At 42.6% G+C, this 27,650-nt stretch overlaps 1 protein-coding gene across 8 annotated transcripts in view; it reads left to right on the forward strand.

Moving 5' to 3' along the window:
• LOC126260959 (uncharacterized) overlaps positions 1-27,650 on the forward strand; it is a 143,277-nt gene that overhangs the window by 63,912 nt on the left and 51,715 nt on the right. For all 8 annotated transcript variants that reach the window (XM_049958478.1, XM_049958475.1, XM_049958479.1 and 5 more), the window contains 2 exons: positions 18,044-18,220; positions 18,296-18,429. In XM_049958478.1, coding sequence (XP_049814435.1) covers positions 18,044-18,220; positions 18,296-18,429 — 311 coding nt within the window. The remainder of the gene's footprint in view (positions 1-18,043; positions 18,221-18,295; positions 18,430-27,650) is intronic.

Genomic DNA, 27,650 nt, shown 5'->3' on the forward strand with positions numbered 1-27,650 from the left:
CTTTATTAAAAAGTGACATTAATATTCATATACAGTATCCATAGATGTATGAAAACATTTATTGCAGACCTGTTCAAATGCAACAAAAGTTTGTAAGATAATAGAATTTAATGCTACTTCCTCCTGTGTTTCACAGAACTGTCATATTTTAATCAGAACAAGAAACTGTTGCAGTGGCTAGTTCATAGTTTCTCACGTATGCTGCTAGAGCTGCAAGAGTCTGTCACGTGATAGAGTGAGTGAAGTTGATACTATATCAAGCACTTCAGAGTATCGGAAAAGTTTGAGCTTGTTGGAATGCGAGTATCGTTTGCTGAGCCCTGCCCTATCAAATCCTTCAAAATAAATCTACCAGTGTCTTCAGTAGCCAAAGCTTTATGTAAGATGAACCCTACTAAAAACAAAAAAAATGTCTACCTCAGCTGCGATTGTTTAATCTGAAAGTATAAGACATCCCTGTGTTTTTCAAATGACAAATTTGGGAAAAACCTCTTTTTATAATGGGGTTAATTAGGTATGAAAATTAACTCAAGTTGCGTGGAAATTTAAATGAAATTGAACATTTCTATTGAAGTATGAAAGTTCTGAGTAGACAGGATTCATTACACCACACAACTATTTATCTGCCAAACATAAAAGGAGTCATTGATCCTAATTTAAGTATACAGATCATTCAAGTCAGTATTTGTAAGATAGCCAAAAGTTGATGTGAAAACTGGCACACACAGAACAAATGGTGAGGAGTGTATGTCATCAAATTGCACACTATGCAATAGTAATTTTCTAATGGATTTATATAAATAAAAGTATGGCAGACAAAATTATTGACCACTTGTAAGAAAATGGCTGTTCATTGCATTTATTAATATATGTAGTTCAACCATGAATTCTTTGGTTCATAGCATTCCACTTTAATTTTGTGCTGTAACACTTTACTGGAGACTTACATTGCGCCGGCCAGGGTGGCCGAGTGGTTCTAGGCGCTACAGTCTGGAACCGCGCGACCGCTACGGTCACAGTTTCGAATCCTGCCTCGGGCATGGATGTGTGTGATGTCATTAGGTTAGTTAGGTTTAAGTAGTTCTATGTTCTAGGGGACTGATGACCACAGTAGTTAAGTCCCATAGTGCTCAGAGCCATTTGAACTTGCATTGCTGTATTCTCTTTTATTTTTCTGATCTGTTAGTGATGAGAATCCATATATTTTCCACAAGTACATAACACAATGGTCATTTGTTAATAAAATAAGTAGGTACGTTGTTCATCCAGAGTGAGCATCATAACTTGTACCACAGTTACCAAATGACTCGGAACAAACACTAGAAATTGGAATACACACAACAGCTTAACCTGCAATTTTAAAATAGATATTGTTGTGACTTTAACTTTCTTAGCAAAATGGCCATAGAACTGTGCATCAAAATAAAATGGCAACAAGTTGCCAACATCGGGCATTACTGCCAAAGTGTCACATTTTGTTAATGATGTTATATAGATCCTCTCGGTATATATCCACAGTTAAAACTAAAATACAGAGCAATTTTTTTAAATTCAGTTGAAATGTATCTGTAGTTGATAACCAACGCCAAGTTTGCTGGTAAAACATGACCATGAAATCTTTGTCGAGTACCAAAGTAACTATATGCTTTATGGGGGAATTTGTTCATGTTGTGTTTGCATATATACTTCGCATGTTACCGAACGGTTCTTAGATGGTCTAAAGTCGGTGGCCAGAGACATTGGTCATGTGTAAGAGTTTCATTTGTGTGTGTGTGTGTGTGTGTGTGTGTGTAATTCAAAAGGAGGCTTTTTGGCTGAAAGCTTAAGTGTTCAGCAGTCTTTTTGTTGTGCCTGTCTGCGACCCAACATATCCAACATGGGTAAATAGCAATCTATAATTTTCATAATATTGTCATTATTCCATCCTGGATTTTTCATTGTTTGATTTTGAACTATTACAAAAGTTGATTCTACAGTTCCCAAGAACATTCATTACATTTCAACTTTAGAATGAAACACATTGTTTATATATCATAGTTTTGAAGATATTCCCTTCAACCTAATATGACGAATTACCATTTGAGGTATGTTTTACACCTTAAAGAGGCAGTTGGGCAAAAACAAAAAAAAACAAAAAAAAGTATTGCAGTATTTGGACCTCTCCAAATACCTGCCAAGTTATTCCATTGTTGATGTACAGCAGTACAGGGGATACGCAAAAACATGTGAACAGTGGTAGTAATTTAATGATAGTGTTTGATGGTCAACAATGCGGTTAAGGCACGTGTCAATTTGAACTGTGCGTGTTCAGTACGGACTGGGCATCAGTGCAGGTTGTTTACGATTAGTCCACACTTCTTATTTGCATTCAGAGGGCGAGGTTCAACATGCAATGAAAGACCTAACAGAGTTCCAAATAGAGCAGATTGAGGTGGCCCGATGAGATTTAGCATCAGTAACCAATACAACAAACTCATTGAATGTTTAAAGAGCAATTGTTTCAACACTCATGACAGCCTACACAAAACACTGAAAGACATGATTGTGTACACATAATAGTGGGCACAAATCAAAAGTAAATGACTGAGATCGTCATACCCTAACACGAGTTGTCTAAACAACACAAAACTACGGCGGCTAAACTGACTGTGGAGCTCAATAGCCATCTTAAAGACCCTGTATATATCAACACTGTCCGCCGAGAACTCCATAAAGCGAATATTCATGGAGGAGCTGTTATAACGAAATCGTTAGTGATGACACCCAATGCAAAGCACCTTAAAACATAGTATTAGGAGCATAAATTGTGGACAGCTGGTCAGTGGAAACACGTAATATGGTCCGACGAGGCAACGTTTTCATTATTTCCAACATCGGGTTGGATTTACATCTGGAAAATGCCAGAAGCAGCCTACAATCCTGATTGCTTGATTCCAACGGTTAAGCATGCAGATAGAAGTGTGGTGGTGTTGACAGTCATATCATGGTGTTCCGCTGGTCTCATCATTACTCTCAAAGGCAGTGTTACAGCCAACAATTATGTGAACATTTTGGATGATCAGGTGCAGTTGTTCCCCAACAGTGACGCCATATTTCATTACGATAATGCACCCATTCACACAGTCAGGACAGTACAGTTGTGGTATGAGGAGCTTGCGACTGAACTGCTGCGTCTTCCCTGCACAGCACAGTGCCCGGACATAATTGAATCCTTGTCAGTGGTACTGGAGTGCAGACTCTGGAGCAGATTTCCGCCTCCTTCGTCACCACGAGTTCCGCCCAGGGGGTCCACAATTCTTTTGTGGATACGTGCATCGCGAGCACGGGACCCCGAACTAGTGCAGCTCTTCCCTTTCCGGCCTGCATACCTTTCTTTTCCACACCCTCCCCCCCTCCCCCCCAGTCCTCCCCCCCTCTCCTCTGCCCCTTCCCTTCCCCTTCTCCTCCTGTGGGAGTATGTTTCGTCCCTATGTCGGGCGACGGACACTTGTAACTGTAAGAATAGTCTCTCTCTTCTTTGCTTTCTATGCTGGAAAGTTCTGTCCTCCTCTTTTCCTTGTCTCTTCTGTTTACCCTCTTATCCACTGTGGCGTTTAAGACCTCTCTTCTTTCCTTTTCTTTGTTCCTCCCTTTCTCCTTCCTTCTTTCCTTCCTGTGCGTGTCTGAAGGCTGACCCACGCGTAGCCGGTGACAGGGTAATATGTAATTCCCCGCCCCGGTTAGACAGGTAGGGCACGTACGTACCCCCTGGTAACGGCCAGGCCCAGGGAGGGTAGATTACCCGAGCTGGAACCTTCCGAATGTCCGTTTCTCGGGAGGCGTGACCTGAGGTGTGAAAAATCACCTAAGGTGGGAGTGCCCTGAGAGAGCACGCCTTCGGAGATGCCGGTACTCGTGGGGAATACTTGGTTTCCTCTAAGTCTACAACTTCTGCTCACAAGCGAAAGTTACACGAGTCTCAGCCACGGACAATTCTTTCATCAGTGCCACGGTTCCTTGTTGTTTCTCGGTCGGACGAAGGTCAAGGCTTCTCCACAGTCAACCCTTTCATTATTCAGAAACCTGTCTACGCAATTGCAGGTCCTGTAAAGTCTTGGTCCCGATTATGAAATGGCACCTTGTTGTTAGAAACAGTCAGTGCCCTCCAGGCACAAAAATTGCTGCGAACTCGACAGCTACAAACCCTCCCTGACCGGGTGGAAGCGCACTGCACTTTAAATTCATCCTGCGGTGTGGTTTATACACGCTCACTCGATGGATTGTCCAGTGAGGAAATTCAAAACAATCTGTCTGACCAGGTCATAACTGCTGTCCATAGAGTCGTGAAAAGGGTTGACAAGGACTTGGTACCAACCCGTACTATCTTTTTGATGTTTGACGGAGTTCAACTTCCATTGAACATTAAAGCGGGCTATGAGGTAATTTAAGTTCGCCCTTATATCCCCAACCTTACGCGTTGCTATCGGTGTCAGTGGTTTAATCATAGCAGCCAGTTGTGTTCCAATCCGGCCAGATGCAATGTGTGTGGCGAGGATGCCCATGAGGGCACTTGTCCACCTCCATCCCCTCATTGCATCAATTGTATGTGCGACCACACTGCTTCCTCTAGATTCCCCCATTTTCAAGGATGAACGTCTTATTCAGGAAATCAGAGTGAAGGAAAAGGTGTCTACATTTGCTGCTCATGAGTTATTCGCCAGTTGAAAGCACACTGTGCCTCCCGCAGGTAAATATAGCATTGTCCTTGCATCTGCTTGGCCTACTAAGGAGGCAGCCACACAGGCCACTGATCTCACCCTTAGTGCCGCGGTCGTCAGATCGGCCAGTGCAAAGATTGCCCATTCAACCTCCCCACTATCACCTGCTCACTCTACAGCTCACCCTTCATTGGCTCCTGCTAAATCATGAGTCCCAATATCAGACACCCGGACTTCCAAAAAAGAGCCTACTCGTGAAGATTTTTTACGTACCCAGACTTCACAACCATCGATCCCTCCCTCAACTGAACATCCTGTTCCTAAGAAGGCTCATAAGAAACAAAGTTCCTCTCCTTCTCCGCCACGGCGTGTGTCATCTACAGTGCCACCTGTCTGTACCCGCCCTCGGCCGTCTTCCGTGTCACCGAGGCACACTGCTGGTGGCTGATCAACCGGCTGACTGCTAGTGGCAGGAGCTGCCCCCGAACAACCTATGGATCACGATGTTCTGCCTTCGGCTGAATGCCGTTCCACGCTGTCGGCCGCCGGCTCTTGGCAGTTGTCGAGTTGAGAGGAACTGTGGTAAGATTTTACCCTTTTCTGTCCACGCTACGTCCATTATCCTTTGGAATATCTGTGGCATTAGAGCCAATCGGGATGAAGTGTCGATCCTTTTACAATCCTACTCACTGGTGATCTCCTGTCTTCAGGAAACAAAGCTGTATCCCCACGATTAATTTGTTTTCCCTCTTTTCCAGTCAGTCCGGTTTGATCTCCCCTCTGTTGATGGCACTCCAGCACACAGGGTACTTATGATTCTTCTCCATGATACTGTCCATTATCACCCAATCCCATTAAACAGTTCCTTCCAAGCTGTTGCTGTTTGTCTGTCCCTTTCTGGATAGACCTTCTCTCTTTGTACCGTATACATCCCATTGACCACACCGATGGCAAGAACTGATCTTCATCTCCTTGGTCAGCTCCCCCCCCCCCCCCCTCCACCCCTTATTTTTGCTGGTTGGGGGACTTCAATGCCCACAACCCACTTTGGGGATCTCAGCATCCTTGTTCACTCTTGCTGATACACACTCAAGTGACACATTTTCCATGTGTCCTTAGATTGCAGCCACAACTGCCGTCTATGCGCCCAAGACGCTGAAAGTGTGCAAGCCGATTGGACATTTTTTTTGTCTCTAGCGACATTCGATGACCATCACTTTCCTAGCATCGACGATCAGGTCACTCATATTACAGAAGTTATTCTTACAGCCACGGAACATTCAATACCTCGCACCTCCGATTTGCTCCGGCGCCCCCCAGTTCCTTGGTGGAACGAGGTGTGCCGTGATGCAATATGCAAACGGAGACGTGCTCTTCGCGTTCTCTGCCACCATCCTACTTTGGCCAACTGTATCCACTATAAGCAATTACGTGCGCGATGCTGCCGCATCATCCGCGATAGCAAGAAGGCAGGCAGGGACTTCTTTACTAGCTCTTTTAACACCTTCACTCCCTCAGAAGTTTGGAGTCGAATTCAATGATTATCTGGTGTGCCTAGTTTCTCCCCGGTCTCTGGGCTCACTGTCGCACATGATACCTTAGTGGACCCAGTCGCAGTTTCTAACTCATTGGGTCAACACTTTGCTGAGATTTTGAGCTCTTCAAATTACCCGCCAGCCTTTCTCCCGAAGAAAAGTGCAGCGGAAGTGCGACCTCTTGCTTTCTCTCTCAAAATAGCGATAGCTATAATACTGTTTTTTCCATGCAGCAACTCCAATAAGCACACTCTTCTTCTCGCTCTTCTGCCCCAGGACCGGATGGTTTGCACGTCCCAATGTTGCTGCATTTATCATACCATAGTCTGCGTTACCTCCTTTGCCTTTATAATCAAATTTGGACCAACAGTACTTTTCTCAGAAGATGGCGGGAAGCTGTCATTGTCCCTGTTCCGAAACCTGGAAAGGACAAACATCTCCCCTCTAGATATCACTTGATTTCTCTCACAAGTAGTATATGTAAGGTTTTGGATCGTATGGTGAATTGCCATTTAGCCTTGTGGCTGGAGTCCTGAAGCCTCTTAACACCTGTCCAATGTGATTTCCGAAAGCATCATTCTGCAGTTGCCATCTTGTTGCTCTCTTCACGTATATCATGAACAATTTTCTCAGGAAACGCCAAACGGTAGCAATATTTTTTGATCTGGACAGAGCATACGATACCTGTTAGAGGACATGCATCCTCCACACACTGTTCTCTTGGGGCTTTCGAGGTCGACTACCCCTCTTTATTCGTGAATTTATGACAGAACGCTCATTTAAAGTCCTGGTGAACACTACTCTCTCCCGTACTTTTTCCGAAGAAAACTGGGTGCCCCAGGGCTCTGTGCCAAGTGTTGTACTGTTTGCCATTGCCATAAATCCAATTATGGATTGTCTCCTTTTTGATGTCTCGGGCTCCCCCTTTGTGGACGATTTTGCAATCTACTACAGCTCTCAACGGACCAACCTTCTTGAATGACACATTCAAGGATGTCTCGATCGCCTCCACTCTTGGAGCATCGAAACCGGCTTCTGCTTTTCTCTCAGTAAGACCGTTTGTGTCATACTCATACGGAGTTTCTTCTGACTTCCCTACGTCTAGGCCCTGTCAACCTTCCATTGGTGGTCATCGCTAAGTTCTTGGGACTTTGTTTGACAGAAAACTGTGCTTCTCCTCCCACATTTCCTATTTTTCGGCTTGCTGTCTGCGATCCGTCAAAACCCTCAGTGTTCTGAATGGTACCTCCTGGGGAGTGGACCGAGTGGTCCTTTTCCACCTATATCGCGCCTTAGTGCACTCGAAATTGGACTACGGAAGCATAATTTACTCCTCTGCTCAGCCGTCTGTTCTTCAGCACCTCGACTCTGTCCACCACCGTGGATTGCGTTCAACATCTGGAGCTTTTTACACCAGCTGTGAGAAAAGCCTTTAAGCTGAGACTGCTGAACCTCCTTTCCCTAATCGGCGAGCTGCCCTTCTGAGTCGTTATGCTAGCCACCTGTCTTCCATGCCTGCTAATCCAGCCCATGGCTTTTTTTTTTGACGCCTCCTTGGGTTTTGGGTATGCAGGCCGCTCTTTATCTCTACTACCACCGGGAGTCCGCTTCTGTGTCAACTGCTACGTTCTCATGCCTTCCACTTTCCTAAAACTTTCTTGACAACTGGGGGTACAGCACCGCCTTGGCTCCGCCCCAGGACCTGCCTGCTCTGTGACCTTTGTCAACTTCCCAAGGATGGTACCCCTTCTCTCGTTTATCATCGGGCGTTTGCTGCTCTAAGCGCACATATGAAGGATGCAACATTTATTTACACTGACGGCTCAAAAACATCATTTGGTGTTGGGAGTGGCTTCATTGCTGGCTACACCCCTAATAGATTTCGGCTTCCTGACCAGTGTTCAGTTTTTACTGCGGAGCTTTACGCTGTTCTCCAGGCTGTCCAATACATCAGTCGCCACCAGCGGATACAGTATATTATATGCTCAGATTCGCTCAGCTCTCTCCTCAGTCTCCAAGCTCTTTACCCAGTCCACCCTCTGGTCCACTGGATTCAGGACTGCCTCCACTTGGGGGGGGGGGGGGGGGGGGTCGTCTGTGGAATTCCTCTGGATCCCAGGACACGTTGGTATCCGTGGAAACTAGGCGGCTGATACAGTGGCCAAGGCTGCAGTCCCTCTTCCTCAGCCTGCTGTTCGCATGGTTTCCTTCGTCGATCTAGAGTGTATTTTATGTCGTTGTGTTGCTCTTTTATGGCATGCACATTGGTCGATACTTCCCAATAATTGCGGGACCTGAAGCTCTTCCCTGTGCTTGGACCTCTTCCTCCCGAACTCGTCGTCGAGAGGAGGTAATTTTAACTAGACTCCGGATAGGGCACTGTCTTTTTAGCCATCGATATCTTTCAAGTGGCGATCCTCCCCCACTTTGTCCCCACTGCTCTCAACTGTGGACGGTGAGATACCTTTTACTTCAGTTCCCCTATTTTGCTCTGCTACATGCCCATTTACAGCTGACGCCTGATCTATCTTCCATTTTAACAGATAACGCACTCAGCCGATTGCATACTCGAGTTTGTGTCAGTGAGATGATGTCAGTCATTTGAAGCTCTTTTTGTGGAAGACACCCCCCCCCCTCCCGCCCCCGCCCCCCTTCTATAGTGGATTTATAATCTTTCCTTCTGTTTTTGAGTTTCGCTCCCGTTGCTGCTGATTTCCAATTTGGTTTTTTCCCCTTCCCTAAGCCACAGAATGGGCACTAATGACTGTAGCAGTTTTGTGCCCTAAAACCATACCATGAAAAGATCCCCAGATGTTAGAAGAGGTTCTGATGAAAGAGTGGCATAACATTCCACTGAAGATTATACAATCATTATATGCCAGGTTCCCAAGGGGAATCACAGCTGTATTACAGGCAAATAGGGGTCCAACACCTTATTAATAAACCATTCCCAAGTAAGAACAGGTGTTCTCTTTATTTTGCCTATCCCCTATATGTAGTAGAGGTGCTTAACTAGGTATGTCCCCCTGCAGCCATTCACCCTGGTGGACCCTGCTTGTGAGTAATCGCCGAAGGAAAAAAATCGGAGTTTTGCATGACAATAGCATTGAAAGGCAAGAATTTTGAAGACTGGTAGTGTGGTGTATTTTTGTTTATACAGTGAAACTTGAACTAAGTGGAATGTGTATAATTCCAAACTCTGCTCAAACTGCACAAGTATTATGGTACCAATGCATTGAGTAGACTTTCAAATTCTAATTTTTATACAAAGCGGAACATGCTTAACGTGGAAATGGAATGCAAATTTCAAACATTATTCATAATGTATTGTATAATGTGGTAAAGAACTTAACGCTATTACACTGTAGGTTAGTTATTCATGACTCTACAAGGATGCTACTATTAATACAATAACGGTACAGCCCTGACAATGCTGTGAGCGAATAAAAACGGAGAAAAGAGCCTCGGCTTGGTGCAGTGCAGTGCTGCAGGTCTAGACATCAAACCATGCTGCTCTGTGCAACATCAAATAGGTTATGCTCAGTGTTGGTACATCAAAGGAGCACTCCGTTTGTCTGTGTTTCTCGTTTTGCAATATTATATTTTGGATGCTTGTGGGCACACACTGGTCCGTTTTTGTGCACCTACAAACACACTGCTGCAATCTACCCAGTGAAAAAGGTGGGGTGGTGTTCAGTTAAACAATGGTTTCACCTGGCAAGGTTCAGCATTCCAAAGAAATGCACTACTTGCTTTACTTTCTGGCAGTTTCAGTTGTCTATTAGCACGATACATGATAATACAATGTTGAACAAAAAGTGTGTGTCACTAACATTTAACAAAATGGTTAAGGTAATAAATGTGAATGAGGAAAACACTTTCTGAGTGTGAAACAATGTTGCGTTTCAAATGCGCCAGTATACAAATTTGATATTTTCAGAAACAAGGATAAGAGTGCAGGATAAAAGGATGAAAGGATATGGGCAAACGAAAAGAATGCCAAAGAAATGAAGGAATTAACGAAATAATGTGGGAATGGTTCATACGTGCACAGGCAAGAAACTTACCTTTGGATCCACATTGCAGGGTGAAGCTCTGAAAGTCGCTAAAGAGCTTGGAAATACTGAGTTTAAGGCATTCACAGGTTGGCTGGACAGTTTCAGTGCTAGGCACAACACTGCGGAATGAAGTATGTGGGGAAGTTACAGATGTGGGAGGAAGTGTAAAAATTTAAGTATTAAAATAAAGTACCTGATGAGATTTGAATCCATGAACTTCTGTGTGAAGCCATGACACTATCCATTACACCACACAATTGGTCAACATGATACTACATTTTTACTGCTATACATTTCCTTTGGCGGGTTGCAGAAGACTTCCGCCAGCGGCTTGTCAGTAAGAATGAAGGAAGGACAGCCCTCGATGTCAGTGCGGAAATGTTTGACGGCCTCTTACACTACCAGAAGCTCTCTATTAAAAGCAGAATATTTCTTCTGGGCTGTAGACAGTTTTTTGGAGAAGAAATGAAGTGGTGAAACTGTGTCGCCTTTCCTTTTTGTAATACTGCCCCGATCACAATGTCTCTGGTGTCCGTAGTGGTGAACAAATTGGCAGACGGATCAGGGTGGGTGATTAAGACTGTGCGAGCTAAAGCTGTTTTAAGAGCCCTGAAAGCCTCTAGCACGGGTTCAGTCCAACGGACTGGTTTAACACCTGAATTTTGTTTGCCAGAGAGCGAGTCCGTCAGCGGGGCCTGCACGGCAGCGGCAGAAGATAGATGACGGTGGTAGTAATTTATAGTACCTATGAAACGTCTGAGTTCTTTGTACATAGCTGGGGGTGGTAATGACGCGGGATTTGGGAGGCTGTATTTCATCTGTGGAGACAGTGTAACCCAGAAATGTCATGTAAGACCAACACAGTTGGAATTTTTCTTTGTTGACCTCGACACCATTGGATGCCAAAGTCTGGAGGATCTTTATGGTCTGCGGTCGATTTACTGAAAATGAGTATGTTATCCAGGTAAGTGAAGCAGAACACGAATCATTGTAAGATTGAGTCAATGAAACATTGCCACGTTTGTGTGTGCTGCATTCTTTAAACCGAATGGCTTGAAGTTATACTGGAACAAACTGAGCAGCATGATGATACCAGTTTTTGGAATGTCTTCCAGCACTACGGGAATCTGGTGATAGCATGTTTGCAGTCAATCACACTGAAGATTGCAGCATCCGATAACATATGAGAGAAATCGTTTAGTTTTGCCATGGGGTAATTGTCCATGACTTAAACGTCTATAATCACCACACATTTGAAAAGAACAGTCATGTTTGGTGATGAGGTGAATTGGTGAAGACCAGTTGCTGTCTGATAGCTCTAGGATGCCTGACTCCAGAAGTTCAATAATTTGCTGCCGGTCCGCACGCAATTTAGTGCGTTTGAGGTGTCTAACCTTGTGTCTAATAGGAGGGCTGGCAGTGTGTTCCGTCAATGACGAGACTTATGAACTGTACACGAGACTGAGTGATGTTTATCTGACGCCATCCTGTGAGTTCTGTGTTTTCGTGAGGAATTTGCCAGTAGACAAAGTTGCAGTGTGTTTTGTGGGAAGGACTGTTAGAAATGTCTTCTGACTGGGGCCACAGGGGAGTGAAGTGTGCTGACTATTTGCTTATCCATAAAAGAGTGATATATAAGACAAATAAAAATGCAGATTTTGTTCAAGGTGGTGATAAGTTTTCTCATTTGAAGATTCTCTTTCAAAATGGTGTTTCCAGTGACTACTTTTGTGTCCTAAATGTTTTGACAGAATAACAATGATAATATCTGAACAAGGGGAAGTCTCCCATGGTGCAGATAATGCAGATTTTGCTTCAGTAGAGGAAGAATTAAATACCCTGAACCAGTCAACTACAGAGGTAGGTGTTAGTCCTGTTAAGAAACCATGGTCAGTGAAGTAGTCATAAGCTCTAGGCATCGAGAAAGTGCAGAGAAGTCACTAAAGCTGTGGGTGAATACACTATGCAAAACAGACCACATTCTTCAAAGTAGAAATTCCATCTTCAGAAGAAAATGAAAAAAGCACTCATGCACCTCTTGCCAGGAATTTTTCACAAATATCAATTCAGCTGCTGAATATTGTGCATCCTACAGTGAAAAGGTGCAAGTTTTAACTATTATTCCAGGGACATTTTGAAAAAGAATTTTGAACCATGTTCCATCAGTATCAGAGTACATGATAGGCAAATCAGGAAATGTGAGGTCTGTAAAAGGAGTCTTTGGAAGACCAGATCCCTATTATGGTCATCCTGTAGAAGCAACTAAAGTTAAAATAGTGCAATCATTTTATGTGGAAGATAAATGGGGCTGTTATCGCCATACTGCCAACAAAACAGTTGAAGGTCATAAAGTTGAGAAAGTGAAGAGAGACATGACTTGCAGTATTAAGGGGAGCCGGAGGTGCCTATGCTGCCCATGTTAAAATCGCTAAGTTTGAGGAACATTTATGAATAAACTACCAAATAGAAAAATTTAAAATTTTTTTGCATATAGAGTGGTTTGGTATTGCAGTTATGACAGGGATTTTGGAGTATCTTTTCTAGTTTCCTTCCAATTATTATTTTTTTTTGTTAATGACCCAAATTTTTTACAAATAATTGCTTTATAATTAAACTGAAATGAAACTACTGAACATATTGCCAAATGGCTGTGTTACAATGTAAGTTTGACCACTAGGAGTGCTGTATAAAAATTTCATCTCTCTAGCTTGAGTGGATTTTGAGAAAATGTTCCTTATATTCGAAAAATTCTAATTTACGGGAAATGGCTATCAAAGTTTCTCAATACATTCCTGCACTATAGGATGGATTATCAGGGTCTTCTTAATCATCCTCCAAAAGCTTCCTCTTCTGTCTTCTTTTCTGGCCTGTTGTTCCATCATACTTCATATGCCTCTCTCTTCTTTCTGCTCCTCTTATCCTTTCGCTGTCAATATTTCTTTGTGCTCGTACAGTGTTCATCCCAGCTGTATATCCTAATGCCTTCAGAACTTCACACTTCACACTGTACCCTTGGTTGTAGGTTGCTATTGCATCATAAATGCCAAAGTGCAGTGTTTTTATGCTTACAGACACCCTTTTAGGAATCACTTTCCAAATCAAATTGTTTACGCTCTCATTAGGATTCTGCGTCTTTCCGTGTAGACATTTGTGTAAGAATTCTGGCTGTGGTAAGTCATGAAAAATTGGTTTTATTGCATTTATCACAGCTGCTGGCAAACCATGTTTGTGATCATAGTCCTTTTTTGCATTATATTTGCACCAGGAATCTTTTGGACACAGGCTGTGTTGAGGGTATTCATTGGAAGAGGCAGTATGAAGGAACAATGTCCACACTGCTTTTCGCATGTCACTAACATTACTAGTATTTTGCCTTATAGTATCCCCATAGTATCTCTGTAGATGCTCAATCACCTCATCAGTAAGCCTGTCTTTCCATCACTGAGCTTACTTGAACCCAAAGTTTGTTTGAGCCTTCGAAGCCATGCACCCATACGCTTTTGCACATACCCAATGAATTCCAACTTTTCAACTACAAATACATTTCCATATGGTTTCAGTTCCTTTATAGTCTTGAAACCTTTGGAGTCACCATCCCCAAGGTAGTATTTGTACCTAACGTTGTATCTGGGAACTGAATGTTCAAAAATTTGTTTCACTCCATCTACTTTCATTGCTCCACTTGATCCACTAAAATTTGCCTCACAGATTCCACTGTGCTCTCCTTTGATTTTATTTTTGCACCTACAATGTTTTGATAATATTGCAACATCTATCACTTTTGCACTATCACCACAAGTAGCAGTTACAACCCCATTCAGGGATTTATGACCCTTCTTTTGCCAGGAACCATCTAATGCCACTACCAAATCCCTAGAACCACCGTTCATTTCTACAGATTCCTCCACTGCTTCCTTCATGGTTTACAAAGCCACATCTTCAACAGAGGATCCTACCAGTTCACAGTAGTACCCAAATTTGCTTGGAGGTGACTGCAAGTTTATAATACCACAAAACAGTTTACCAGCAGCAGACCCTTTTCCAATGGATCGAAGACCATGCACAAGTCTAACATTCACATCAAACACTCTAGATTCTCCATTTTCACCAAAGAGACTGGCATGTGAATTGTAGAAAGTCACTTGATACTTGCAACATACACAGATTATCTTCATATCACAAGCTAAACCAAAGTGCTTTGTTATCTCTAGTCCCACTCCTACACTTGAACACATTTTGCACAGAACACTTTCTTTCAGCACAGAAGATAATAATCCAATATTCAGTACTTCGTTAATATCACTGTCACTAACATATTCACGAAATCTGTCACTTCCACCAGTCAGCTTCTTGCTAGAAGATGTCACAGGGCTATGGCCGGCCATGTGTTGCTTAGCAGAAGAACGCACTGTTTCAGTAATTGTAGTATCGCAACTTGGTATTAGTGTTAATTTTCTTTTCCATACGTTCTTCCTCTTCTTATATACACGGTTACTAAAACGTGGCATCGTAACCAGAACAACGCTTTACACAAGAAGTATAACACTACCAACAACAGGCGCAACACTGAACTAATTCGAAACGGTAAACAGCAAAGAGACGATGTTCCGCACTCTTAGCGCTTCATTTGTCACAGAAAACAATGTAGCCAACCCTTGCACAATCGCTGTATGCGTAACAGGCCGAGAAAATCCCAAGCAGTTCACCAGGAAGTCACGAGGGGGTGTTAGATGCATTCAGCGGCCGCCCATTTCCTCTGCAGGCGTGGGGGAAAATGGTAATAACTCCACTTCTAGGGCGAGTAGAACAATAATTCAAGTTTATGTTAAAAGAGTAATGTTCCAATTAACTTTCGGTAGCAAAAAAAATCATAATTATTTGGATTTGACCACCTCCGGCTCCCCTCAAAGAAACTTTTGCAATCTGTAAAAGCAACTTCACATATTGGAAGATTAAAATTTTATGCACTATGACCTAAGTGGGTAGTTAATCACTTAGAGATGTCTGTCTGTGTGTACTGTGCGAATTTCTAACTTTGTGTGGTAACTTTGAAGAACTTAATGGAGCATGTGACATATGACACCTTGGTTGGGTGTCTGAAGTCGTTAGTAGTCTGTGACGCAAAGCGAGATACTTGTTTGTTTCAAGAATCTGGTGACTGCTCTGGAAAGGAAGGACTGTCTTTAGAAACTTGGCCCGGAAGACATAGCAGGTAACCCTGCAGAAATTATATACGTGGCATGGGAGGAAAATGAACTAATTAAGAAAACTGTTGCCTTTGGCAGTTTCATTGATGAACTTGGTAAATGGTCAGTTAAAGCAGTAACACACAAACATCTGAAGAAATTGCAACACCACCACATTGCAGAAGTGAAAGGGCGTGTACAGGCTGAAGAACTATGTTCAGTGCTTCACTGTGATTTTGCTGAGAACTGGTCTGTAATTCCTCCATAAGAAGCACAAGGGTTTCAATTTTTGCAAGAATGACATTTTTTCAAAACAAGATCACAAGTGTTGCAGTAATAAGTGATGGCACAGGACATGAGTTAGTACATGATTTTCTAGCAATGTGCAAAATTCTTCATCTGCAGACAGGGGCATAGAAGATCATCGTTATTTCTGATAGTGCTCGTAGTCATTTTAAAAATCGTTACCAGCTGTTTGAATTGAGTAAGTTGCTTGTGCCAACTGACTGTGTATACAGTGCTACTGGTCACGGGAAGGGGCCTAGGCAGTCTGCTGAAGCACCATGCTACAAAACTTAATTTTTCCAGAACAGATACAGCTGTGATTCAGAATGCTGAGGATTTTGCGAGAGTCGTGAAATCTTACACATCCACAACCCTCTTTCTATTGTCCAAAGAGGAAATCGAGGAATTCTGTGAGCAGAAAAAAGAACGGTCCAAACAAACTATTCCTGTGAAAGGAATTCAGAAGACATATTTTTGGACTCTGTGATGGGTGAACTCATATTGCACGCACTTACAAGAGCAAGAAGGAAGAAATTTCGTTTGTTCAGCCAACACCTCAGAAGCAGCAGGACGATATTCAGATTCACAACCTGAGAAGGGGGATGTTTGTGGCATGTGTATATGACTGTGACTGGTAGATTGCAGAGATTATAGACACCAGTTAAGAGTTAAACCAAATTGTAGTGAACTTTATGTAAGTCTTTGGATCTTTCAGATACAGTTTGAAACCATTTAAAATGCTTGAAAAATGAGTCTATTACTCATCTTTAAAAACTAAAATTACATTAAATAAGGCTAGTTTTCTTATCTTTGTGCCTGTTATGTTCATACAACAGGTTTTATGTATGGCAAAAACTTCAGTTGTTTATAAAACCTGTTCAACCTAAAAGTGGAAGCTCTCCTTTGCTGGGAATGTGGGACTATATGGTACTAATCAACAGAAGAAAATAAAAATTTTATGTATTGGCATTTTTGGGAAAAAATCCATAAATTATTAAAAAGTTCAGAATGCTGTAGTAAATGAATTTTGATAGGTTAGTTCAAATGGAGGATTTCTTTGTAATCATGAAGAAATTATATTTCAGATAAAAAACCAGCACAGAATCTAGAGATGCAGCGTTTTAATCCCCCCCCCCCCCCTAAATTTTCATCTTCAAAATGGTATGTGCAGTGTCATCTTTGGAGGGCTGTATCTCGGAGCAGAAATTTAGTCCTTCATTTTAACATACGCTAAATTTAGTAACATTCGAGACTATGAAGGTAAGATGTTTTTCCTAGTATGTCTGAATTGATATGGACTATGCCAAAAGTAGAAGTTGCCAAAATAATACTTTATTTGTTTGTAAGTTGGATACTCAGACATGTACTGAAGTTAGTTTGTTGTCTATTTAAACTGCTTTGGATGGCAGTTTTAAATCATGTGTTTAAACTTTAATGAATTGCATTTCACTGTGCTGCTGCTTTTTTGGGATGATAAACTACTGGTCAAAAAGAACATCTACCTTAAAGCCTTTATTTCATATTGGAGTGTAGAAAATCCTAATTTGGAAAATTCAGAGGTTTAAAAAAGTTGTAAGTTACATTACTTCTGTTCCTGAAGTTACAGACCTAGAGAGGAATGTTTCTGTATGATTTTTAATCTGAGGTTTCAGTTTCTACTATTTGCTTATGAGGCTAAATACAAAAGTACATTTGCTAATATGTGCTGAAATGTTTCTTACGGCTGGTCCAGTATACTATTCTGTACTCTGAACTTGTGGTGTGTGCCACACGAGTTCAGAAATAACATTAAGCTCTGTGAACTGTTAAACTCATTCACAAGTTACGGCTGTTGCAACTTTTAATGTTCTTCTAAGTTATATTCACCCTGTGATTCCTTTCTATATACATGCATAGATGTAATGGTGTTGCCATGAATTCAACAGTAGATAAATAAATTAATTTCCATACGATTACTGAAAACAAATAACTATTATTAATTTTCCTGGTTTTATTTTAAAGTTTCAACATTTATTGCGTGATTACAGTAATTATTGCATTTTTTAGTTTGCAGTAACTTCAAACTAGGAACAGTATTAAAATTACCAATTAGTTTTGTTTAATTTTACCATCCTTTCTCTCTCTTTTGTTGGAAAGAAAGCTTGGCTAGAGGAGATACCTCATTACTTCGTGTTCACATTTTACTTAATTGCTGTGTTAGAAATCAGTCTCATTCCCCGATGTATTTGGTAAGTGATATTTTCATTATTTTGTGAAATCAAGTGGTGCTTTTTTTTCTTCAGGTTTTTTGACAATTGTAAGAAGATAGGTGAAGGCTTATATGGAGAAGTGTTTTTCTGTCAGTATAATTGTACCTCTGACAGGGTGCTTAAGATTATCCCCATTGAAGGTCATATGTTGGTGAATGGGGAGAAACAAAAAAAGTATGCAGAAGTCCTTTCAGAATTGGTTATTGCTATGTAAGTAAACAATTGTCATGGTATTATGATACATGAGTGTCCTCCTATTCTTAAAATGTTTTCTTGTTCATATAGGGAATTGAGTAATTTACGTCATGATGCACAGTTCAAAACTAGCTGCTTTGTTGAGGTTGCTCGTTGTGTGTGTGTTCAAGGAAAATATCCACAAAGGCTTATTGATCTCTGGAATGAATATCATGAGGAAAAAGGTGAGAATATATTCCATTAATTACTTTTATAACATTTTTTTCGTATCTTGGGCTCCTCGGCAAATGTTCTCATTATCACAAAATGTTCAATTTTCCTCTGATTTCACTGTATCTGTAAGGTTCAGTGTGTTAGGAATCCAATGTAATCATTACATTTCAACTGTTGTGCTGGTTAAGTGTTTGGAATTAAAATTCACTCAGGGTTCACATGTGAAAATTGATGATCAAAAGAAAATTGGACTTAAATATTTTGAGCTTGCTAGTTGTGTGTGCAGTGAGTGTATGTAATTAGAATTAGAAAAAGAAACTTCTTTCCTCTCAAGACGTTAGGGGTCAGTTCAGTTTTAATTTAACCTGTACTGTTGCCATCATGTTACATGGAAGAGATAAGTTCAGTTAAGTTGAAGCAGTCAAGGAGATTAATGAAAGAGAAACTGTTGATGTGAAATGAACTTTGGTCCTGCTGAAATCTGCATATGTTGAATGGTCTTACATGGAAAGTTGATGACCTAAAGTACTTACGGATATTGCTCAAGAAGCATTATGGATGAAAAGAGGTTTGAGAGTACTAGTGATAACACTCCAAAAATGTGTCTGAGAATACAATTATATTTTCCAGTAGAATACTTACTATGTTGCTCAATGCATATTATGCTAACATGCACGAGACAATGGCTGCAGCTTTCTGATGATACTGCGGCGCAATATGCCGAGCAAGCAGAACTGCTCAAGGAGCAGCTGCGGCAGAACTGCGCCACGCAGTAGCAGGGGATGCCAACCAACAGCGAGCTGCTGCCGTTCAGCACCAGCCTGATGAAGCTGTGCCAAGTCACTGACGACACGGTACAGCAGAGGGCATAAGTCAAACGCCCTGCGTTTGCCACACTGGACTCCATTATTATGACGACCATGGCACTGACACGGTATCTTCTTGCTCGATACCCACCATTAACAAAACCTACCCTTGCATGAACTGCCGCAGTCAGAAAGACATCTACTGCTCTTACTTCCCAACCTAACTATTGCAGAGGTTTTTTTCCCTTGGCACTTGCCTTGGCACTTTTTTTCCCTCTGCCCTACGAACTGCTACCCTTTGTTCAACTTTAGACCCAATCTATCCCCAGATGAGCACGTATAAATAGTTAATCTTAACCAGACATACCCAAAGATCGCAGTACCCACATCCTGCGACACCTCACTTTAGTGAAAACTAACCTCTTATGCAGAGATGGCAGTCAGTAGAACTTTTGAGTTGGCCATCATGCCGGTGTGGGTGTGTAGGGGCTCCACCTCTATCAAAAAAAATTTCAAAGTTCAGTTTTAACTTTAGTTGTAGTATTATTTAGTTCATGAGAAATTGAACTGTTCTGCTTATTGTTATTCACAACAGCTGTAAAACAGGAAAAATAACACATTTAGAGCACTATCTACTAAATTTGCCACTGATAATGCCTTTAAAATAATAAAGGCGAAATGCATACGACACAAAAAAATTTTATTCATTCGGTTGTAATTAGGTGAACCCACACTATTACTGGCAACCCAAGACGACAAAATTTGGAGATGTAAATAAGATAATAATTTTGCAGATGATGTATGGATCTTTTTATGTCAAGAGAGCCTGTAGTCACAACCTAACAATTTTCAATTTGAATGAAACTGAGCTGTGCAAATTATGACCTGCAATTACAAAAATTTTGGAAGCTTGAGGACTCTCTCTCTCTCTCTCTCTCTCTCTCTCTCTCTCTCTCTCTCTCTCTCTCTCTCTCTCTGTGTGTGTGTGTGAGTGTGTGTGTGTGTGTGTGTGTGTGTGTGTGTGGGGGGGGGGGGGGGGGGGATATGTCATGCTGCCTGCATAAAATTCAGACTGTTAGTAATCTTGTGGTGCTCAACACAATATTAATTACTGTAATTTTGTAATGAAGGTTGCCAAGCAGTGTGAAATGGAATGAGCCAGTCAGGTTGGTAGTCGGGAAGGCGAATGCTAGACTTCATTTTATGGGGTGAATTTGGGGAAGTGTAGGTCATCTATAAGGGAGACAGCTTATAGAATGCTAGTGAAACCCATTCTTGAGCACTGATAGTGTTGGAGATCCTCACCATGTCAGATTAAAGGAAGACATTGAAGCAATTTGGAGGTGTGCTGTTCGATTTGTTACTGGTAGGTTCAGTCGGTGTCAGAGTATTACAGAAATGCTTTGTGAACTCTATAATGGGAATCTCTGGAAGGAAGATGGTCTTTTTGTGAGGCACTATTGCTGATATTTACAGACCCAGCTTTTGAGCCTGACCGGAGATGATTCGGCTACCGCCAATGGACATTTCATGTAAGGACCACAAAGATAAGGGGAGAGAAATTAGGGCTCATATGGTGGTTTGTAGACAATTGTTCTTTTCCTTGCTTTGTTGGCTAGTGGACTAGGAAAAGAAATGACCAGTAGTGGTAAATGGTGCCCTCTGCCCTGCATCCAAGGCAGAGCGCGCGCGCGCGCCCACACACACACACACACACACACACACACACACACACACACACACACACACACACAGTCTCCCCCCCCCCCTCGCCTCTCAGGGGGAGGAAAAAAAATATAGCGTTATGAGGCTTTTCAAGAAATTGATTAAAATGTCAGTATTACACAGGTATTCAATAGGGTTTGAACAGAAACTTTCTTATGGCTGCAAATAAGTCACCATTTATCTCTCAAAATATTAAAAGAACTCCATATCACCCCACCCTGCCCCCACCCCACAGACTATTGTCTGGGTGCCCTTACATGCACTGTATGGTGGCTTGCGGAGACTAAACAGATTCAGAAAGATGTAGGTTGCATTAGGTACTGGGAGATGAAGAAGCTTGCACAGGATAGAGTAACGTGGAGAGCTGCATCAAACCAGTCTGTGGACTGAAGGCCACAACAACAAACAATGGTGGCTTGCGGAAGCCGACCCTTGGAGGTGTAAAAGTTTAGGTCGCCTCAATCAAAACATACGGCTATTTGTCACATATTTTGATACTCCATCTACAGGGTGATTCCTGTTGACCTAGAATCGTAAAATTTGGCAAGAAGAGGGTTTCACAGAACAAGTAAAGGGAAAAAAAACTCAGATTTTTAAATTGCACTCTGACACACACACAAATCTTTTGCCATTTGAACACAAATTCCATTCACCATCCTTCAAAAGCAAAATAGCAAACATTACTGCATGCCAGCACAAAATGTAAGTTGTAGTCATGTTTCAGTAAATAAATAAAAAATGTATTATTAAATCTTCTATCTCTCTCTACATGTATAGATTAAAGTCCTGTGCTCACTTATTTCCTTGTGTCTGGGCTAGTCTAAGGAACTACTGAAGAGATTTTGATACAGTCTTGCAATTCCTGTGACCAGTGTCTTGCCAATATCGATATCAATAACAGGCAGTTTTAACAGTATTGATAACAGGTAAAAATCACTGAAATTCTAGATCCCCAGGATGGCTGAACTATGTATACAGGTAGTTCGTACAGAACCCTTAAGTGTGCGAGACCTACCTGCACTTGTCTAATTTTTATCTTTCCTTGCCTTCCACTTTAAAAGGTTTAATCACAACAGCCATGCTGCCAGGAATTATTACCAAATCTGTGTTATTCTTTGATATCAGATCCTTAGCTTTCGGGGTGAAGTGTCCCTTGAAAAAATCCTGCTCAAACATTTTCTTTCCGTTAAATAAAAATCTGGCATTCTTTTCCAAACAACATTCACTCAATTTAGCATCAGGTCATCCAACCGTTTTCTTGGCATATAACAGTTAGTCCATCATCTAGCTTCCTTTTGGTATCTTTTCCTCTGAAGAATCACATTTGGTGGTGCTTCCTGCCATCCGCTAGTGCACCCAACATCGTTATTCTGGCCTTTCCATTGTCAGAACATCTTACAAGAACAATTTTAATGCCCTGCACTTCAACAGTAACATTTGGCTTTGGATTGGAGTAAACAGGTATCTGATTGGCGTTGCACATAGGGTGTAGCAGATGGTTGTTCTATTTCCTTAGATTGGTTATGAGACAGTGATATGGTGGTGGTAGTTTTCTCATACGCCACGTGAAGTCAAGGAGCTAGTGTTGTTCTGCATCGTAACATATGCTCCACTGTCGTCGTCGTCGTCGTCGTCATCATCATCATCACACACAACAGCCCACACTTATTTTGAATTCTATGGTGCCTTTCTCTAGCCAATTCTTCTTTCATGTAATTTCTCAAATAATTGGTAAGTCTTCATTGGATTTCTCTTGCACATACTGAACAAGGAGCTGCTCAGATTTGTGGAACCTTCCTGCTTCGGTCCCCTGAAAGCTTGATGTGTATTATTGCCTGCCTTTAATTTAGTCTTTGTTCAATGACACCAAATTTTCTTCCTGTTGCACAGTTGTTTGTGGTCTCTACTTCATGGATTACCATTAACATTAGTGTCGTATTGTCTGTGTGAACCTATTGTGAAATGCGAACTCGTAGATCCATGTTACTTGACCAGTCAAGGCTGTATTTGCATGCAATATCAGTTGCTACAATTTACAGTTCTTATAGAGCTGGCAGTATAAGTAAACAGAGAGAGAGTACATTGTTCCCTTGGCTCCCTACAGTTGAACCCACAGAACTGCCATCACGTAGGATTAACAATACCCAATGTTGAAAATAAAAAGTGCTGTTAAGTAGTAGCAGTGTTTGTGTTATTGAAACCAGGGTTGTTAACAAGTTCTGAAAATCAAAGAATATCAGAGAATTTCAAATGTTTGAAATCAGCAACATTTCAAGGGAAAAAAACTGGAAAAATCTCATTGGTCTCACTTCATCAACAGGTGTTTGTGACACTTGAATAGCTGGCCACACAATTAGACTTACCCCACAGGCAAAAAACGCAGACCATTTCTGGGGGTATCTCTAACAGAGAGGGCCCGCTGATCTGAAGCCAATCATTTACCACTAATTGGTAAGTCCTGCCCATAGAATGTAGTCGCACCGATCTGCCTGCAGTCTGGGTCTGTTTGTGTGTGGCATAATGTGGCAAATTTTCATGGTTTATTCAAGGACCCAGGTCTGTGGTGCTTCTTAGCAGGCCGGAGGCGATGGAATTGCGACATTGTACAGCGCGGTGTTTAAGACATTTTATTTATTCTAGTACATTTTGGCACTTTAAAATAATTTATATATTATAAAGTATGGATGATAATAAGAAGAAATTTGTGGCAGTCGCTGGCAATTTGTACGCTTTGTACTCGTACGTTTCTCGAAAGAAAAATTACGCAATACCTGTAAAATAATAGACATAACACAGTGACTAATAACCAACAATGAACATAGTAGAACCATTGTTTTATTATTGGTCACCCATAGTGTTGGTTTACACAACTCTTCCCTCCCTTATACACTCTTTTTGAAGAGGCCTCCTTTTTTCTGAGGTTATTTAGGCCTCCTTTTTTCTGAGGTTATTTCTGAAATCAGTGAAGGTATTTTAAATCTGTCTTGCACTTCCAAGGAAATGCATATTTTTGTCAGAAATGTGTTTCATTTTATTGAAATAAAATAAGTGGTCTTAATGGAACACACAAACCATTGGCCTTGCTTTCTCAATTTAAAAACAGTTCATTACAAAAGATGTTGATGTTAGTACTTCGCTCACACGGGGGAGAAATCTATCACGGGGCCCCAGCCTTCGCAGCATCTTTTCCTTTATGTGCTGCGTCTGTCCTCTTGCTGTTCTTTTTCCCCTCCCTTGGGGGACATGACTGGGGTGTTTCTGGGAATATTCTGAGCTGTCCGTAGCTGATGTAAGAACAGTCTCACCACTGTTTTTTCATTGCATTTTCCTTTCTTCATTCACCTTCTCCTATCCTTCCTTTGCTTCAGTGTTTGAGGCTCCTCGTTTTCTTCTTCCTTCCTGCGCACTGCTGAAGGCAGCCCCATGCATCTGACGCGTAACAGGTGACTGGTTAACATGTAATTCCCAGCCCCGGGTCGACAGTAGAGTTCACACATACTCCCTGGTACAGGCCAGGCCCAGAAAGGGGTGATTGCCTGAGCTGCTACCTTCCCAAATTGCCAATTGATCCCTCTGTCAGGTGCAAGGGAGGTGTGACCTGAGGTGTGAACAGTTACCTGAGGCAGGTACACCCCCTTGTGAAGGGAGACTCCAGTTGGCGGGAGCATGCCATCAGAGACGTTGGCAATCATGGGGATTTTCTCACATTGAGCCAGTCGTCTTCAGAATCAGTGTCCACTCAACATAAACTGAATGAGGCTAACAATTCAAAGACCCTTCTAGCAGCACCATGGTTCCTCATGGTTTCATGTACTGAAGACGGTCAGTCCTTCACAATGGTAAATCCATTCATTATTCAGAAAGGTGTTGAAGCAGCAGCTGGACCTGTGAAATCCTGCTCTTGTTTACAGAATGACACTTCGCTTTTGGAGACTACTTCTGGTTGTCAAGCACAACTACTGGCCGCTTCACTTCTCCACAACTATACTGTTCATGTGGAGGCCCATCAAACACGGAATTCTTCCTGTGGTGTTCTTTACACTAGGTTGCTCGATGGTCTGAACAAGGCCAACATCCATACATACCTTTCTGATCAGGATGTCCATTGGGTGATGAAAAAGGTAGCTAAGTGTTTAATACCAACACACACTCTTTTCCTCTCCTTTGATAGTGGTGCTTCCTTCCAAGATCAAAGCAGGCTGTGAGGTTCTCACAGTCTAACCGTACATCCCGAACCTGATGCGCTACTATCGGTATCATCATTTCAACCACACTCGAATGTCTTTGTCGACACTGGGCCAAATGTGTAACCTGTGGTAGGGATGCACACGGGGCAATTATCCACATCCTCCTCCTCCTCCTCCTCCTCCTCCTCCTCCTCCTCCCTGCTGTATCAACTGCAATGGCAACCATGCTGCTTCCGGTCGAGATTGTTCCGTGTACCTTGATGAGTGGGCAGTCCAAGAGATCCGGGTAGAGGAAAAAATTCCTTACCCCATCGCTCGTAAGGTGTTGGCTAGTTGCAAACCTTGCATTCTACTGTCTGACAGAGTACTGTTCTTGCTACATCTCGCGCTATGAAGGACATAGCCACGCAGACATGCAACCTCTACCTCAGCTCTGAGGTTGTGAAATCACGCAGTGTCATGGTAGCTTCACAGTCCACTTGTCCAGCTGTGCAACAAGCTTGCAAACTTTCACCTCACAGGAAGTCACCAGCTACACAACTGACAGGCTGGACAGGACAGAAGGAATGTTCCCGTGATGTCTTCCTGTGACCCTCCAGCCAACCAACACCTGAAACTTCCTCTGCTAACCGGAAAGGCTCGAACAAGTCAAACAAAGGCCAATGGTCTTCTCCTTCGCCGACTCAAACATCCTCTTCAACGGTTTTGCCCTGTGATACCTTCGCCTGGTTGACCTCCATGTCGCCAGTGCGCACCGCCAACCGTTTTTCTGCTTTGGAATCCACAGACCAGCAGGAGAAGAAAGCCTATGCTTCTGTTGACTCTTGGAGCAAGATCCTGCTGCCTCCGTGCCCTGCAGCAGCGAGTCTTCGCAGGCTGGCACTCGGCAGCTGCCGATGTGACACCACTTCCTCATCATGACACTGTTCCAAAGGAAAGGTCATGGTCCTTGATCCAACAAAGAGGATTTACGGCTGCTTTTAGAATTGCAGTGTCCACTTGTACTCTGCCTCTAGGAAAAAAAATTGCAGTCTTCATGACTGCTTTGAGCTTTCGCATTTCCTCCTGGTCTATTTTGACCTTACACCAGAGGTCAACATTCCATCTCATGGGGGAGTCTTGCTGCTCGTATGGGATGACATTCATATTCACCCCATTTCCCTGACTACCTGTCTTCTTGAGCTGTTGCAGGTTGCCTTTTTCCTTCCTCACTTGACCTTTTCCCTTTGTACCATTTACATCCCACAGTCATTCAGTGTCACCAGGGTCCAGCTTATTGGGCAGCTACCTCATCCATTTTTGCTGCCCACCATCTTATTTGGAGTTCTCCCAGAACCTGTCAGAGGTGCCCTTCTTGATCAACTTAACCTTTTCTGCCTTAACACAGGTGCACCCACATTCCTTTCAGTCTCCTCGCACACCTGTTCCCATTTGGACCTATCCTCCTGCACTGCCCATCTCGCCCATTGTCTTGAATAGTCCACTGTGTCACCTACTCGAGTGACCGTTTCCCATTTGCTATCCATTTGTTGACTCCTACCCCACCTCCATTCACACACAAATTGCAGCTTACTAAAGCTGACTGGAGGCTTTCCGCCGGCCGCGGTGGTCTCGCGGTTCTAGGCGCGCAGTCCGGAACCGTGGGACTGCTACGGCCGCAGGTTCGAATCCTGCCTCGGGCATGGATGTGTGTGATGTCCTTAGGTTAGTTAGGTTTAAGTAGTTCTAAGTTGAGTCCCATAGTGCTCAGAGCCATATTTGGAGGCTTTCCTGCTCCCTGGCAACCTTTGACGAACACGGTTTCCCCAGTTGTGATGACCAGGTGGAGTATCTTACAAACATTATCCTTACCGCCTCAGAATGTTCCATTCCCCACACTTTCTCTTTACCATGCCATGACCTGGCTCGGTGGACTGAGGCATGCCGCGACATAGTTCGCACGTGGGGACATGCTCTCCCCATTTTTAACTGTCATCCTATGATGGAAAACTGCATTCATTATAAACAGGCATGTGCGCAGTATCGTCACGTTCTTCGGGTTAGCAAAAAAGCTAGCAGAATTTCATTCACTAGTTCTTTTAACAGTTCCACTCCCTCTTCTGTTGCATGGGTCAACCTCTGACGTTTCTCTGGGACCAAGATCCAGTCCCCCAGTGTTCGGTCTGACAGTAGCAGATATCATGGACCCTATTGCTGTCTCCAACACCTCGGGGCTCCATGTTGCGGAAATTTCGAGCTTCTCCCACTATCACCCTGCCTTCCTCCATTGGAAACGAGTGGAGGAGGGTCGGGTGATACCATCTCTTCTCAGAATTGTGAGTGGTACAATGCCACCTTTATTATGTGTGAGTTAGATCATGCTCTCACTTCATCCGTGCCCTAGAGTATATCCGCTCCTACTCAGGTGAGTCCTTCGTTTTCTGTAGCGATTCCCTGAGCGGTTTACAAGCTCTCGACCAGTGTTTCCCTCGTTCTCGTCTGGTGATGGCTATCCACGAGTCCCTGCATACTCTT

Source organism: Schistocerca nitens, chromosome 5, assembly GCF_023898315.1.
Source record: "Schistocerca nitens isolate TAMUIC-IGC-003100 chromosome 5, iqSchNite1.1, whole genome shotgun sequence".
NCBI lineage: Eukaryota > Metazoa > Arthropoda > Insecta > Orthoptera > Acrididae > Schistocerca > Schistocerca nitens.